This window comes from Octopus bimaculoides, chromosome 1, assembly GCF_046866305.1.
Source record: "Octopus bimaculoides isolate indiv1 chromosome 1, ASM4686630v1, whole genome shotgun sequence".
Lineage (NCBI taxonomy): Eukaryota > Metazoa > Mollusca > Cephalopoda > Octopoda > Octopodidae > Octopus > Octopus bimaculoides.
Window position 1 is genome coordinate 161,037,206 of NC_142928.1, and position 17,500 is coordinate 161,054,705.

At 36.8% G+C, this 17,500-nt stretch overlaps 1 protein-coding gene across 1 annotated transcript in view; it reads right to left on the reverse strand.

Moving 5' to 3' along the window:
* The window catches only part of LOC106882872 (bactericidal permeability-increasing protein), a 65,234-nt gene that overhangs the window by 37,173 nt on the left and 10,561 nt on the right, over positions 1-17,500 (reverse strand). The window contains exons 2-3 of the mRNA XM_089361691.1: positions 9,713-9,812; positions 7,789-7,911 (exon numbers count right to left, since the gene is read on the reverse strand). Of these exons, the coding sequence (XP_089217817.1) occupies positions 7,789-7,911; positions 9,713-9,812 (223 nt within the window). The remainder of the gene's footprint in view (positions 1-7,788; positions 7,912-9,712; positions 9,813-17,500) is intronic.

Below are 17,500 nucleotides of genomic sequence, written 5' to 3' on the forward strand. Positions count from 1 at the left end.
GTCCAATTCTCTAACGGTTTTTTTCAAATGAATCAAGTCATAACCTTATCCATCTATTGTTTTCATAATCGGTCATAATGTCTTACGTTTAAGATGATTCCCATGCTTTCCCTGATGAGAAGGTTACAATTTTAATATCAAAGATCCCTATGGATCACACAGGTTGTAATCCTTTGAAACATATGTAGGAATAAAGTATGCAATTATAACATGCGTTTTCTCCAATCCTTAAATTCTTAAATATACTCAAATACCCAAAATTTTAAGGAGTTCCTGCCTTAAAAACAGGAGCTAACCACAGTTATTTTGTGTTCTTTGCTACATTGGTTTCTATTAACCCATTTATTCTATCAGAAGAATTTTTATTCATTAAGATAGAAGAAATACACATAATTATATATATATATATATATATATATATATATATATATATATATATATATATATCATCATCATCATCATCATCGTTTAACGTCCGCTTTCCATGCTAGCATGGGTTGGACGATTTGACTGAGGACTGGTGAAACCGGATGGCAACACCAGGCTCCAGTCTGATTTGGCAGAGTTTCTACAGCTGGATGCCCTTCCTAACGCCAACCACTCAGAGAGTGTAGTGGGTGCTTTTACGTGTCACCCGCACGAAAACGGCCACGCTCGAAATGGTGTCTTTTATGTGCCACCCGCACAAGCCAGTCCAGGGGCACTGGCAACGATCTCGCTCGAAAATCCTACAGGAGCCAGTCAGGCGGTACTGGCAACGGCCACGCTCAAAATGGTGCATCTCATGTGCCACCCGCACAAGAACCAGTCCAGGGGCACTGGCAACGATCTTACTTGGCTTGCCGGGTCTTCTCACGCACAGCCCATTTCCAAAGGTCTCGGTCCGTAGTCATCGCCTCGGTGAGGCCCAATGTACGAAGGTCTTGCCTCACCACCTCAGCCCAGGTCTTCCTGGGCCTACCTCTTCCACGGGTTCCCTCAACTGTTAGGGTGTGGCACTTTTTCACGCAGCTATCCTCCTCCATTCTCACCACATGTCCATACCAGCGCAATCGTCTCTCTTGCACGCCACAACTGATGCTTCTAATGTTCAGCTTTTCTCTCAAGATACTTACACTCTGACGGGTATTCACATTGACATTACACATCCAACGGAGCATACTGGCTTCATTCCTTGCGAGCTTACGTATGTCCTCAGCAGTTACAGCCCATGTTTCACTGCCATGTAGCATGGTTGTTCGTACGCATGCGTCATACAGTCTGCCTTTTACTCTGAGTGAGAGTCCCTTTGTCGCCAGCAGGGGTAAGAGCTCTCTAAACTTTGCCCAGGCTATTCTTATTCTAGCAGCTACACTTTCAGCGCACCCACCCCCACTACTAACTTGGTCGCCCAGATAGCGGAAGCTATCGACTACCTCTAGTTTTTCACCCTGGAATGAGATAGAAGTTGTTTCCTGTTTGTTTGCAGTCTTTATTGCACCTGAACATCTGCCACAAACAAAAACTAACTTGCTAGTTAACCTGCCTTTGATGTTGCTGCACCTCTTATGTGTCCATAGCTTGCACCGGGTACATCTTATAGAGTTACTACCTACTCCTTTTCTACATACTGAGCAGGGCCATCTACCTGAAGGGGTTTGTGTTTTATCTACCTTCCTACTTATTAGGATTTTGGTTTTAGCTAGGTTGACTCTAAGGCCCTTCAATTCTAGACCTTGCTTCCACACCTGAAACTTCTCCTCTAGTTCTGATAGTGACTCCGCAATTAGGGCAAGGTCATCAGCATAGAGGAGCTCCCAGGGGCAACCTGTCTTGAACTCCTCTGTGATTGCCTGGAGGACTATGGTAAATAATAGGGGGCTGAGGACGGAACCTTGGTGGACCCCTACCTCTACCCGGAATTCATTGCTGTACTCATTTCCAACCCTCACCTTACTGGCCGCATCTCTGTACATGGCTCGCACAGCTCTCACTAGCCATTCTTCTATCCCAAGTTTCCTCATTGACCACCAGATAAGGGATCGGGGGACCCTGTCAAAGGCTTTCTCCATGTCAACGAAAGCCAGGTACAGAGGTTTATCCTTGGCTAGGTATTTCTCTTGCAACTGTCTCACATATATATATATATATATATATATATATATATATATATATATATATATTTATATATGCATATATATATATATATATTTATGTGTTTATATATATATTTATGTGTATATGTATATATTTATGTGTATATGTATATATTTATGTGTATATGTATATATTTATGTGTATATGTATATATTTATGTGTATATGTATATATTTATGTGTATATGTATATATATATATATATATATATATATATATATACATATATATATGTATGTATGTATGCATATATATGTGTTTATATATGTGTACATATATATGTATGTATATACAGACATTTATAGATGTATATCTATGTTATATATATATATGTATATATATATATATATATATATATATATATATATATATATATATATATATATATATATATATATACATATATATATGTAGATTTATATGTATATATGTTTGTATGTATATATATGTACATATATGTGTATATATATGTATGTATATATATATATATATATATATATATATATATATATATATATATATATATATATATACATATGTATAAATATATGTATGCATGTATATATGTGTATATATAGGTGTACATATATTTATTTATTTATTTATTTATTTATGTGTTTCACCCAAGTGGCTGCGGTCATGCTGGTGCACCACCGTGATTTTCACGTTCCTTGCATGGCTCTTCTCCCCCACCTGACATGGTCCAATCAAGAGTTTTGACGGCACATCTGGTGTATAAAAGAATTTGACACAGCTGCCCTAAACTGCGTCTCATTACGAGCCATTGGTTCGTCTGGTATCTTGGAGAGGAAAGCGTCAAGTTTTGTCTTGAAGACCTCCGCATCCATGTCTTGCATGTCTCTCAAATGTTTTGGCAGGGCATGGCTCTTCTCCTGCACCTGATATAGTCCAATCAAGAGTTTTGATGGCACATCTGGTGTATAAGAGAATTTGACATCGCTGCCCTAAACTGTGTCTCATTTCGAGCCATTGGTTCGTCTGGTATCGTGGAGAGGAAAGCGTCGAGCTTTGTCTTGAAGACCTCCACATCCGTGTCTTGCAGGTCTCTCAAATGTTTTGGCAGGGCATTGAAGAGCTGAGGTCCTCTGAAACTGACGCTGCTGCAGTATCTTGTTCTTATGTGAGATGTAGTGGACGGCACCTTTGGCACCATGCAGTGGCGACCCGTGCGGGCATTCCTGTAGTACTTGATGTCAAAGTTCGGCACCAGTCCTTCCAGTATTTTCCATATGTATATTATTACATATCTCTCCCGCCTGCGTTCCAGGGAGTAGAGACCTAGTGCCTGCAGTCGCTCCCTGTAGTTCATCTGCTGGACTGTGGCGATCTTTTTTGTATAGTGCCTCTGAATTGCCTCGAGTTCTGCTGTCTGTTTGACACTGTGTGGTGACCACAACTGAGAGCAATAGTCTAGGCGGCTCAGGACAAATGTCTTCCATAGAGTCAACATGACTTTTTGATCCCTTGTACGGAATGTCCTCAGTATCCACCCCACCAGCTGTCTGCACTTTGCTGTCAACTTGACAATGTGCATGTGAAATGATGCATCACTACACATGTTGATGCCCAGGTCTCCCACGGCTTGTGGTTCTGGGATTGCAGTACCTCCAGGTCCTGTGTATGCCAGTTGGGAGGCACTTGTGGCCTTGTAGCGCAGTACTTGAAATTTTTCCGCATTGAACTGCATATTGTTTTGCTCTGCCCACTCATATATTGCATTTAAGTCATTCTGTAGGCTTACAATATCATCCAGATTCTTTATTGCCTGAGATAGTTTTGTGTCATCAGCGTAGCTAGTGACAGTGGCTGTCCGAGTGACCGTGGGCATGTCCAGAAGGGCCACTATGAACAGTAGTGGCCCCAGGACAGTTCCTTGCGGAACACCACTCAGTATTTGTGTTTCCCTAGATAGTTCTCCATTGGCTGCAACTGTCTGACTTCTACCATTCAGGAAGTCATGCAGCCATTCTCCTAATTTACCAGTTATGCCAAGGTTTCGCAGCTTGTGACATATCAAGCCATGATCAACTTTGTCAAAGGCTTTTGCAAAGTCGAGATATATCACATCAACATTTGAATGGTCAAGTAGCTGCTTCAAGACCCAGTCATAATGCTGCAGGAGCTGCGGGAGGCAGCTTCTACCTGGATGGAAACCATGCTGGGTCTCATTCAGCAAGTCATTTTCTTCTAGGAACGCAATCAATCTCTTTCTGACAATTCGTTCCATGACTTTGCTAATATGTGAAGTCAGAGAGATGGGCCTGTAGTTCCCAGCCTCTGCTCTGCTTCCGCCTTTATGAATAGGACATATGGTGCCTTCCTTCAGCTTTTTGGGAAGTTTACCATTTGCAAGGAAACTCTGGAAGAGTATCCGGAGTGGTCCTGCTAATTCTTGTTTACACGACTTTAAGAGGACAGCCGGGAAACCATCGGGGCCAGTTGCCGAATTTAAGCTCATTTCATTTATGGCAGCTATTACATCTTCCTCTTCAATGTCAATGTAGGTAATGGATGCAATCTTTTTCTGCTGAGTGCTATTGTCAAAGAAATCAGCTGGGTTCTTTATCTGCATGTGACTCAGAGGAGAAGTGAAGACACTCTTGAATTGTGCACTGAGCACTTCACTTATCCATGTGGGATCCGCAGTCAGTGAGCCATTAGGCAGGAATAGAGGTCCTATCTTATACTGTATCGTAGCAGTCTCTTTTGCAAATCTATAGAAAGCCTTGGGGTTTGATTTTATGCTTTCTACTGCTCTCTTCTTCTCTGCTCTCTCCTTTTCATGGGAGAGTTTAATCTTGTTTTCTATTTTTTAATTTAGCCCTTTTCCTATCCCCCAATTCTCTATTTAACTGGTTTGAGACCTTTGTTCTGTGTCTCATAAGGATTTTCCTGTCTCTAGGAATTCTATTGGCATGTTTGCTGGTCTTTCTGTATGGCACGTATTTGGTGCATATGTCTTGTATAGTTGACATAAAATGACTTAGTTTGAGGTCATTGTCTTGTATAGAAAGGCTGTCATGCCAGTTTTGATTTCGAATCTCTCTGCGAATTGACTTCCAGTCTGCCCTGTGGAAATTCAGGTTGGATATTGCTTGAGTCCTCCTGGTGGGGTGGGTGTCAGTGGGTTGCCTAGGACCATACATAGTTAATTCTATAATGTTATGATCTGAGAGAGATGTGGGCGTTATTTTCACATTATGGATTAGGCTCACATTGTTTGTGAAGCAGAGATCTAAAATATTGCTTCCTCTGGTTGGTTGGAGTATCACTTGTTCCATGAACAGCATGTGGGATAGTTCTAACAAAGACTTTGCCTGGCTTTGTTCATGCAGTGACATCCCAGAGAGGATGTGACCTTCAGGCCATTTAACATTTGGGAGGTTAAAGTCGCCTAGGAAAAGTATATTGATATGTTGGTCCAGATTTGTCAAGACCTCTTCTATGCGTATATATATATATATATATTTATGTATGCATATATATATATATTTATTTATGTGTGTATGTATATATATATATATATATATATATATATATATATATATATATATTTATGTATGCATATATATATATATTTATGTGTATATGTGTGTATATATATATATATATATATATATATATATATATATATATATATATATATATTTATGTATGCATATATATATATATTTATGTGTATATGTGTGTATATATATATATATATATATATATATATATATATATATATATATATATATATATATATATATATATATACATATATATATATATATATATGTATGCATATATAGATGTATATGTAGGCATGCATATGTATAGATATGTATGTATACAAGCATATGTATAGATATATATGTATGGATGTGTATATAAATATATATATATATATATATATACACACACAGACACATATATATATATGTAGATTTATATGTATATATATGTTTGTATATATATATGTACATATATGTGTATATATATATGTATGTATATATATATATGTATAAATATATGCATGTATATATGTGTATATATATAGGTGTACATATATATGTATGTATATATATATGTGTATATATATAGAAGTATATGTATATATTCTTTTATTTTTGTATTTTATTATTAAGTCACTTGACTGTGGCCAAGCTGGAGCACAGGCTTTAGAAAATGAAAACATTTAGTAAGACTACCATGTAAATCTTGGCAGTGATTTGAAACCTCTGCTTGTGTGCTATGTTACTATTTCTAAACACTCTTACCTACTGGGCCACCAAAGCAGCTTTTATCACTCTCTTTTACTCCCTTTTACTCTTTTATTTGTTTCAATCATTTGACTGTGGCCATGCTGGAGCACTGCTTTTAGTCGAGCAAATTGATCCCAGGACTTATCCTTTGTAAGCCTAGTACTTATTCTATCGGTCTCTTTTGCCGAACCGCTAGGTTACGGGGACATAAACACACCAGCATCGGTTGTCAAGCGATGTTGGGGGGGGGGGGGACAAACACAGACACACAAACATATACACACACATACATACACATATATATATACATATACATATATACGACGGGCTTCTTTCAGTTTCCGTCTACCAAATCCACTCACAAGGCTTTGGTCGGCCGAGGCCATGGTAGTAGACACTTGTCCAAGGTGCCACGCAGTGGGAATGAACCCAGAATCATGTGGTTGGTAAGCAAGCTACTTACCACACAGCCACTCCTGCACCTGGTGATGACTTTTGAAAAAGTTCTGGATCACCTTCCAAGTGTTTTTCATTTCAAAACGTGCATTCAGTCGTGACCGCTTTTGATCTTCCATGAGCAGACAAGACACAACTTTTGCTGCAACTCTATTCATTCGCAATCTCTCACTCAAAATTCGTTGGTAGGAACTCCAGGACACACCAGTCATATCAACAAGTTCGTCAACTGTTTGGTCATGGTCCTGCAAGATCAGTTCATAAATTTTGTGATGTTGCCATTCATTTAGAAGGTCGACGGTTTCCCTGACTGAGGTTGGTCTTCAACCAACAAATGACCATTCCTAAAGCATTGAAACCAGATATAAACTGGTGTTTTGTTCATGGCAGCTTCCTCGTAAGCTGTTAGAAGCATGACAACTGTTTCAGCCATCATTTTCCCCAGCAGAAAGCAGAATTTCATGGAAGCACACTTTTCCTTCATTTCAGCTATTGCAAAAATCGATAAACAGGGGAGAATCACTACAAAACAAACACACACTACATAGCAGTACGACTCCACTCACTGTTGAGGATCACATCAAGTGCCTTCTAGCAGTGGAAGCCTGAACTACAATGGGCTTGTCCCACAGAGAACATAACCAGTTACTTTTGGGCACGTCCTCATATCTACATACACATGAATTTCCATATAGTTCCCATGTGCCAAATTCATTTACAAGGCAGTGATCAGCTCTGGATTATAGTAGCAGATACCTGCCCAAGGTGCCACACAGTGGGACTGAACCAGAAACCATGGGGTTGCAAAACCAGCTTCTTAACCTCACCACCATAAATAAATTAACAAAGTAATATTAAAAATATCTTGTATGCTTTTATACCTGTGTTTAATTGTGTGTGCTGGTAAAATACATACGAAATTAGCTTACCAAAATCTTATTTGGATTTTTCCCTGAAGTATGATGCGAAAATTAGACAGTTTGAAATTGGTTCCTTTACCAGGGACGAAATTCACGGAAGGGTTGCCATATGAGAATTGTGTTAATTTCATCCTAAAAGAAATAAAAATATGCGCATATTTAACAATTACCTTGTCAAAGAGTAATTTCAGCCATTGAAGAACATACAAAAATATTATATTCACTTTCATTTATTTCTTTATAAGTATTGCTTATTGGCAATGTTGTTAGTTTAGCTTGTTTCTTTGAGTATTTCTTCCATTGTGTTTCTTCCATATCTCTGTCTCTTCTCAGATTAACTTCACCTTTTATCCTTTAGAAGTACCACCCCAGTGCAGTGCAGTGCAGTGGCATTTGGTGGAACTGTTGGAGGGTTTGGCAAAATGTTTTGCACTATCTTTTCTGGCTCTTTGCTTTCTGATAGCAGTGCCTGTGATGACAATAGTGCCTGGCTGCATTGTTCCAAGTTGGCAGTCTCCCTGTTCAAAAGGCTTGTACATATACATGCAACTGTATGGACAAAGATATTTTGATGTTAATTATGGTGAGTTACAGATCAGAGGAAAGATATTTCAATCCTGATCCCTCTTATCTTTCTACAGACATACATTTATCCCATGAGTCCTTCAGTTTTGTCTTTTAAAAACTCTTTTAATATCAACCTGACTAACATCAGCTTTACTAAAGTGTTAATATTTAAATTAAAATCTTGATAAAAAAATTCTCTTAATATGAATGACATTGAGAGATTTCAGGTCAATGTAGCAAAACTAACTAATTAATTAATTCATTCATTCATTAATATATACATACATACTTCACACACACATACATATGTACATATGTATGTACATATGTATATATATAAATACATGCATATATACACATATACTTACATACATACATACATACAAAGTTACAGATGTTTCCCTAAAACTTTCTAAAGTTTTGAAATATTGGCAAAAAATGGTTAAGACAGTAGGGTATAATTTGAGAAAAATTTCTAGCAAGTCAAGCATCTGTACAGATCATCCCCCTCTAAGTAGGTAATAAGTTATATGTAAATCTAGAGGGGTACCTACTTACAATAATGTTATTGTTACTACCACCACCGCCACCACCAGGTATAATTGAAGGTGAAAGAATTAGTGGGTCAAGAAGGAGGAGGTGATAAGTGGCAGTACAGAAAGGGTGAAGAGCAGTATCATTAAAGTGTAGATAGATAGATGTGGATAGAGAGATGATGTGGAGGTGGGGGTGGTTTGGAAAAAGTGGAGTACTGGAAGAGAGAGAGAGGGGGGGTATTGTGATAGAGATAGTTGTCAGGGGTGTGTAAAGGTGGATACAGTGAGTGGCAAATGAAGGTGGTAGGGCAGTCAATGACAGATATAAGAGGGTGTTAAGAATGAGGTATGGTAGCCAAAAGATATAGTTAAGGGGAAAGGCAGATGTAAACAGTGCCATACAAAGGGTGATCAGTGGAAAATATAGTGGGAGGGATGGATGTTGAACAGAAGCAGTTTCAGGGAGAGAGATGAGGGATAATTTAGTACAAAAGTGGGTGAAATATATATAGTCCTGCTCTCATATAATTGCAGCAGCTGAATAGTGTCATAATTAGAAGAGTGATGGAGGGAATGGTGTTAGGAAAATAAAGGTATGGGGGAAGGCTTGAGTAAGACAAAGTGAGAAGAAAGGCAGGTCCGAGTTGTGGATATAGACATAAAAATAATGTTTTTAGGACCTCACTTTTGTTGAGATTGGTAGGTCTTCTCAAACCCGGTGAACCACCAATTACAGGTATGAAAGAAGTGGATTGGAAAACGTTAGAATTGGCAAAGTTGGTTATTGGTGATATACAAGTAAATGCAGAAACATTTAAAGCTTATCTTACCCATAAACATGATATTTGATCTGACCATCACTCCCACTTTGATCTGGGATATGTTTACTGAGGATAGTTTCCTTTGCTATCACCAAAGCAGCATTAGTTGCTAAAAAAAAAAAAAAGAAAAATTAAAAATTGAAAACAAAACAAATGTAATACATACAATCGTGACCAAAAGTTTGGAACACTCTTTTTAAAATAAAAATTGTTATGCCCAAGTACATTATCATCATCATCATTGTTTAATGTCCGCTTTCCATACTGGAAAAGTAATGTTAAAATGATGATGCCAATGGATGACTTTCAACAGCTCATTTAGTGGAACCCTTATATTATATATGTCTGGAATGTAGACTTGATAATAGTTCACCAAACCTAAAAATGCTTGTAACATTGTAATGCTTGTTGGAGTAGGTATATTTTTTATTGGCTTGTCCTTGACGGATTTGGTTTGCGTCCATTTTCATCAATTACTTGTCCTAAGTATTTGACTTTTTTCAGCAAAAATTCACACTTTTTCTCTATTAATCTGAACCTGTATTCACTTCTTTTTCTAAATACTCTTTTAATATTCCAAAGTCTTGCTCCTGTGACTCACTCTTTATCAAAATATCATCCAGATAGGTAATAGTGAAATCTCAGTCACTCAGCATTGCATCCACCACTTGCTGAAATATGGCAAGAGTCACTTTAACTCTGAAGAGAAGCCACTTAAATTTAAATAAACCACGGTTTTACTTGGAAACAATCCTTACGTTCAATTTCCTGTGTCATGTTGTAATTTAAGTATACTTTCACATTCTTCAGACACCTTTTGCAGGGTTTCATCCTGGCTTTGCTCCAGCTTTGCAAGAAGGACTTCTGTGTCCTTTTTGGTAGATAGTCCCTGTGAAAAAAATCAGGCATTTGAACGTATCTGGAGTTAATTCTTGCATTCCCTGTTTACTCTGCCAGCATATGTGATGTAGTTCTCATTACTATTTTTCTCTATGTTCAGACACTTCCAGCATGTGTTGAACAAGGAGCTTTTTTTCACTGGAAATCTTACACAATATGTCTATTGTATCATCAAACTTTGTGTCAGATGTTTTTCTTGGAAGTACAAAATTACTGTATCGCTCATGTTCTGTGGTACCAGTTTTCTCAAGATTAAAAGAGTTTTCATCTCATCGTCCCAATCTTTACATACTTTCTTGAAGATTTGCTCATATCTTCTGTAGTATGCTTTGTCAGGTTCGTTGTCTGGCAAGAACACTTTTTCTAGCTTTCCTGATGCCTTCAGTAATTGCAGCATTTGTTGCTGTAATATTAATTGTTGTTGTTGCTCTTTCAACTGTTGTTGTTGCTGTTTTTGCAACTCAAGCAAACCAGCCAATAAATCCTCATAATTTTATGATTTTTCTTAAAATTTACGCAACAAAATCTTTGTGAGTTTGTTTATCCTTGTCGAGTTTATCAATTTCTCGTGAGTTGTTTAAATCCTCTTCGAGTTTCTGTTAATTCCACATGCATTGGTTTATCCTCATCACCACTGTTATAAAGCACTCTTTTCTCACTGTTGTATCTGTCTTTGTATGATGGTTGTTGCTCTGACTGATACTGTTATATCCCAAAGTCGTTGATAGAATGTTTCTATCTGGCACTGTATGGCCCCCAGTCATACAGTGTTATTATCCTCAAGGGGTTGGATCATTATAACGTTCACTCAGTATCACAGTATAATTACTATCTCAGCACACACACAACTATCAACACAGTCTATACGTATTGTCTTGATATTGGCTGATGTCACCTTGTAGTGACTGGTTAATTCCACTCGTCATATGGGAGCGGTGTACCATTATAACTAATTCTCCACAACACATATATATATATATATATATATATATATATATATATATATATACAACACACACACACATACATACACCTATAACTAAAACAAATAATTAATAATATTTCTAAACTCTAAAGAGACTAAATAATTCATTATAAATAAATGGACAACGAGGTTGTTATTTGGGAACAATTCAAATTATCCTTAATTATAGAATAAATATGAATATGCACACACACATACACACACACACACACACACACACACACACACACACACACACACACACACACATACATAAGCAACAGAGGTAAGATTAATAACAAGAGGATTAATAACAGTGCCCCTGGACTGGCTCGTTGCCAGTGCCCCTGGACTGGCTCTTGTGCGGGTGGCACATAAGATGCACTATTTTGAGCGTGGCCGTTGCCAGTACTGCCTGACTGGCCTTCGTAGGATTTTCGAGCGAGATCGTTGCCAGTACCCCTGGACTGGCTCTTGTGCGGGTGGCACATAAAAGACACCATTTCGAGCGTGGCCGTTGCCAGTACCGCCTGACTGGCCTTCGTGCGGGTGACACGTAAAAGCACCCACTACACTCTCTGAGTGGTTGGCGTTAGGAAGGGCATCCAGCTGTAGAAACTCTGCCAAATTAGATTGGAGCCTGGTATTGCCATCCGGTTTCACCAGTCCTCAGTCAAATCGTCCAACCCATGCTAACATGGAAAGCGGACGTTAAACGATGATGATGATGATGTATATGCATATATACTCACACTCATACATATGTACACATGTGAGTGACATAATTTGTTTAAACTATAGTACAAGGTTGGGCTCTGTGGTTAGAGTGTTGGGATCACAACCATGAGGTAGTGAGTTCAATTCTCGCATGGGGCTATGTGTTGCGCTCTTGAAACAAGACACTTTATTTCACGTTGCTCAGTTTACTCAGCCTTAGAAATGAGTTGTAACATCACTGGTGCCAAGCTGTATTGGCCTTTGCTTTTCCCTTGGGTAATATTGGTGGTGTGGAGAGGGGAGACTAGTATGCATGGGCAACTGCTAGTCTTCCATAAACAACCTTGCCCGGACTTGTGCCTCAGAGGGTATCTTTATAGGTGCAATCCTATGATCATTCATGGCCAAAGGGAGTCCTTATCCTTTTTACTACCAATACAACATACTGAATTATGAATAAATAAACATATGGAGTAGTATCCATATAAGTATCCAGTATTGTTGCGAATTTAGGCCTCATAAAGTAGAGAAAAGCCTGACAAGTTATGAAATTGATGCATTTAATCTTTAACTCAGGCTGCTGCAAAAGTAGATCTTTTCTGTTTTGCTGCTACTTTTCGATTTCTTCAATTTTGTTCCAGCTGATTTCAAATTTGGTGTATTGATGTAGTTTTGTATGCTAATTATTGACATAAATTCATTTTTGCCATAAATCAATAAATAAGCGGTTAATAGCTTTTAGAGTTTGCAAATTTTGGGTAATTTTAGCCAATCAAAAGCCACAGACATATAGGTGCCTGTTTACATTGTAACAAGCCAAGCATTGGAACTCTTGTTTACAAACTGATACTTTATGCTGTGTTTTCCTGCTTGTACCCATTTGTTGTTGTTTTTGGATCTTTTACATTGCACTTTTGGTACTCACCTCTTGAATGTTTAAAACTACAAAATATGTGTTGTCTACTCATTTTTTCACATTAAATACATACTGAATGCTTAAAAGTACAAAATATGTGTTGTTTACTCATTTTGAGGGTCATTTTTTGCTTATCAAATGCTTTAAACATGTGCTATCATTACAATGTTGACATTATTGTTTTGTCGTCTTACGAATTTAGTCACGTACAAAATGACAATTTCCAAATCTTGTTTTCTAACTGGGTAAAAAATTATCAAACTTTAAACCTCTCTAACATTTTAAAAAATAATTTTCTGGAACCAGTGAATTAGGCCCTGAGATTCAGCATGATAAATTACATCAATATTCTAAATTTGAATATTTTCACTTAATTTTAAAGTTTCAAAAGTGTAGCCAAATAGAGAAGATACACAAAAGCCCTAATGATGTTTAATTCCATAATGAGAAAGAGAATCTGATAAGTAATAAAAAGGAAATTTGCCACACCAGACTGATTTTGCTACCATTCTGTGGTGTTCAAATAGTATTCTGTCCCTTTTTTACTAAATATACCCAAGTACAATCAGCAAGTGTAATATTTTGTTCATATGATGCTTAAACACAAAAAGAGAGAGTATCATCTTAATAAATAGTCAGTTTAACTCTTTTCCACAAACATTTTAAACAGTACATAATTATGGCTTGGATAAATATAATAAATATATAAATAAGTAAATAAATAACATAATACGAAATGAAAATTTACAATGGATGCCTGTCATATCTTAATACTTGTTTTTAGGACAGTAAAACAAAATCTTGCCTGGAAGCAAGGTGAGTCAGAGCTGTGTAGGTTACCACAAACATTCAGGACTCTGACAGGAGTTTCTTTGCAATAATTTAAAGGGATAATTGGCTGGGTCACATCAAAAAATGCAAAAAAAAAAAAAAAAAAGACAGAGGCCACAGAAAGGTTTTACATTATCTTGAGAACAATAGAAATAGCAAAGCAGCTGTTAACATCAACAATCACATTGTTTAAAGACAAAAAAGGTGCAGTGGGAAAGGAAGGTACATATGGAAGACACACACACATGTGTGAATGTGTATTTCTGTATATGTGTATGTAGACCACACATACATTCTTTTATTCTCTAAGTTTCAGCCCTAAAGCCGTGGCCATGCTGGGGCACTGCCATATATATGATTAATTCACTTTCCATGCAAAATATATGATCAATTCATGTTTCATGTAAAATCACTTTCTTACTGCAGACTTATGTTTGTAACAGGTTTAATAGTATTTCTACCAAGGACCCTCAGATGACCATTTAGCCCTAATTTTCTTTGAAATTTTTGGTGACAAATGTAGCACAAAGTTCAATCAAGAATCACATGATCTGTAACTTCATGAGATGCAGCATTTTCAGATCAGTCTTCAGCACTTCATCTTGTGTCCTTTTATTTTACTTCTGTAGTGTTGGTGCAATGAAAAACACACCCAGTATATTCCATAAAGTGTTGGGTGACAAGAAGAGCATCCAGCCAGAGAAATCAATCAGAGTATCAGTCTATGTAAACAACAGCACCCAATAAGATTAGACTTAGACCATGGTAATGTGTTCAAGCTATGCCAACATAGAAAGTAGATGTAAAAACGTTGTTGATGATGATGATGATGGTGATGATGTTGTATCTAGGGTGAGTCTTTATTATTAACACATGCCTGGTTCAATTCCACTCCTGCAACATTCAGCCGACACAATTTGAACACTTTGCTCAGAACCGGCAAACCTGGTGCTCCCTCTGTGATGAAGGAGCTGCACACTTTGAGCTAATCCAATGTGAGAAACTTGAGGAAAAGCAACATCAATGTCATCTCAGACTCTTCAACAAAATAATGGACCACTTCCCTTGTCATCTGTATTCAACAACATGCCATTCCAGGATCGGATTGTTTTCACATCTATCAACTCAAAAAAATGTAGGATAAGGTTCCTAGAGGACATTATCATCATCAACACTGATGGACAGTTATAAGCAAAGTGTTAGTCAATTGGTTAAATACCCAATTAACTAACTGTTTGTTTGCTTAACTTGATTGAACAGTAAGACTTACTTTTTCTTTTGTCAAAGCTCTTTTGTGGCTATTTGCATTGAAAAGTTTGCAAATAGCAACAAAAGAGCTTTGACAAAAAAGAAAAAAGAAAAACGACTTATTGTTTAACCAAGTTAAACAAATGATTAGTTAGTTGGATATTTAAACAATTGACTAATAATAAAGCAGTGGAATTGAACCAGTGCATGTGTTAATAATATTGGCACAATGACTATCTCTAAGCAACAAAATTTCTTTCAATACAGAAATTCACATAAAGAATCTTGCAAACCAGATACAAAAACAATGGTGATGATTATATATATATATATATATAAATATAAATATATATATACACATACATGCATACAAACATACTTACATACATACATACTAGAAAAGTGGAAAATCCATGAAATACCAATATATATTTTCACAAGATCTATTTGAGGTAAACAATAAGAGTCAAATTTTCCCCTTTTGTAGCAACCACCCTATACATACATACAAACATACATACATATGGACAAAGATACAAGAAAAAAAAGACATCTATTGACCATTAATAAGGAGTTTGCAATTCCAGTACTCAAGATATACATTCAGCTTCACGATACATACTGACCTGTAAGGAACCAAATATGGCTGAAGTTTGGTTCTAGGGGAGAGAACGTAAATCCTTAATCCATACACTACAAATGATCACCATTCCTGGGACAATAAAAATCTGCAAGACTTTTTTAAGATTTAAAGGATGGTGAACAAAACAAGATGCTTCCTTTCACAACCTTGCTACCAAGTAGGTGGCTGGTCATAATTTATTCTAAATTAAAAAGAGAAATGAACACACACACACACACACACACAAGCATGCATACACGAACAAATGCACGCACACAGACATACATACACACATGCACACATACATATATACATACATACATACATACATGAGATAGCTGCAAGTTTATAGTAATCGTGGCTTATATAATTTCTTTTGAAATTGTATTTTTTCTGAAATGTTTGATTCTTAAGATGGTGTAGCGTCCACATCCATACAGATAGTACTCAAGCTGCTGTCTTAGAAAAGAACACCTTTGAAAACTATATTCTTGTCACCACCACTAACCTGAAAGTTATAATCTGTTATTTTTATCTTTGCCTCAGGAAGGGAAAACAGTTTAGAAAAGAATTAAATATAGTTGTCTATAAGAAAATTTTAGTTTGTGAAAAAAATAATGAAATTTTCTGCAGTATTTGTTCTGGAGACTTGTTTATTGTTTGGGAAAATGATAAACTTATTGTAAACTGATTTTTCTTTAAACTAATAGTATATGGCATCACTTGTGTAGAGTTTTATCCACAGAATTAGAACCTTTGACCTCGATCTTGTAATATTATCAACTCTAAGGCAGTGAGCTAGCAGAATCATTAGCACATTGGATAAAATGTTTAAACTCACCATATCCAACCTCTCACACCCACCCTACAATGTTAGTCTAAAAAATATACAGTCACACAATCGAAATCTCAAAAGCTACAAGATAATGCTGGATAAATTCAAAACAATGTGGATAAATAAGTGTTATATTTGATAGAATAATCTGAATTCTAAAGGGTTAAGAACATTTCTTCTGGCTCTTTACATTCTGTGTTCATATTCCACCAGGGATGACTTTGTCTTTTATCTTTTTGGTACAGTTTGAGGGAAAGTGAGCTGTTATTTTCCAGCAGGTCAAGTGACTACATAAAGCTTTCTGCATGGGATTATTTTATCAAGAAACTGTGCGATGGTAGCAGCATTGCTGCTGGATAGAAATGATGTTAGATTAAGGCCAACTGTTGCCTGAACCACACTACAACAATAGGAAGCCCCTTTGGCACTTCTATTGTCTTCTTGACAAGACATTAAGGTGTAAGTGTTGAATGTGAAATAATACACTGAAAATTCAATTTTCTTCCAGGTTTGGTCTCACAACTATATTAAAAACGAGAGCATTCAGAAAGCGCAAACCTCCGCCAAAGCAACACCAATGTCCTCTCAATGATTAACCAGAGATTATTTTTAAAATGAGAATATCTGAAATAAACTCAACTGCTCTCACAAACAAGAATACTAAAAATGAACCTAGCTGTTCTCAAAGATTAAGTAAGAAAAGCGGAAAAATTATCCAGAATCCTTGTCTAGTACCAGATCTATCCCAAAATCTAATCAGTTCA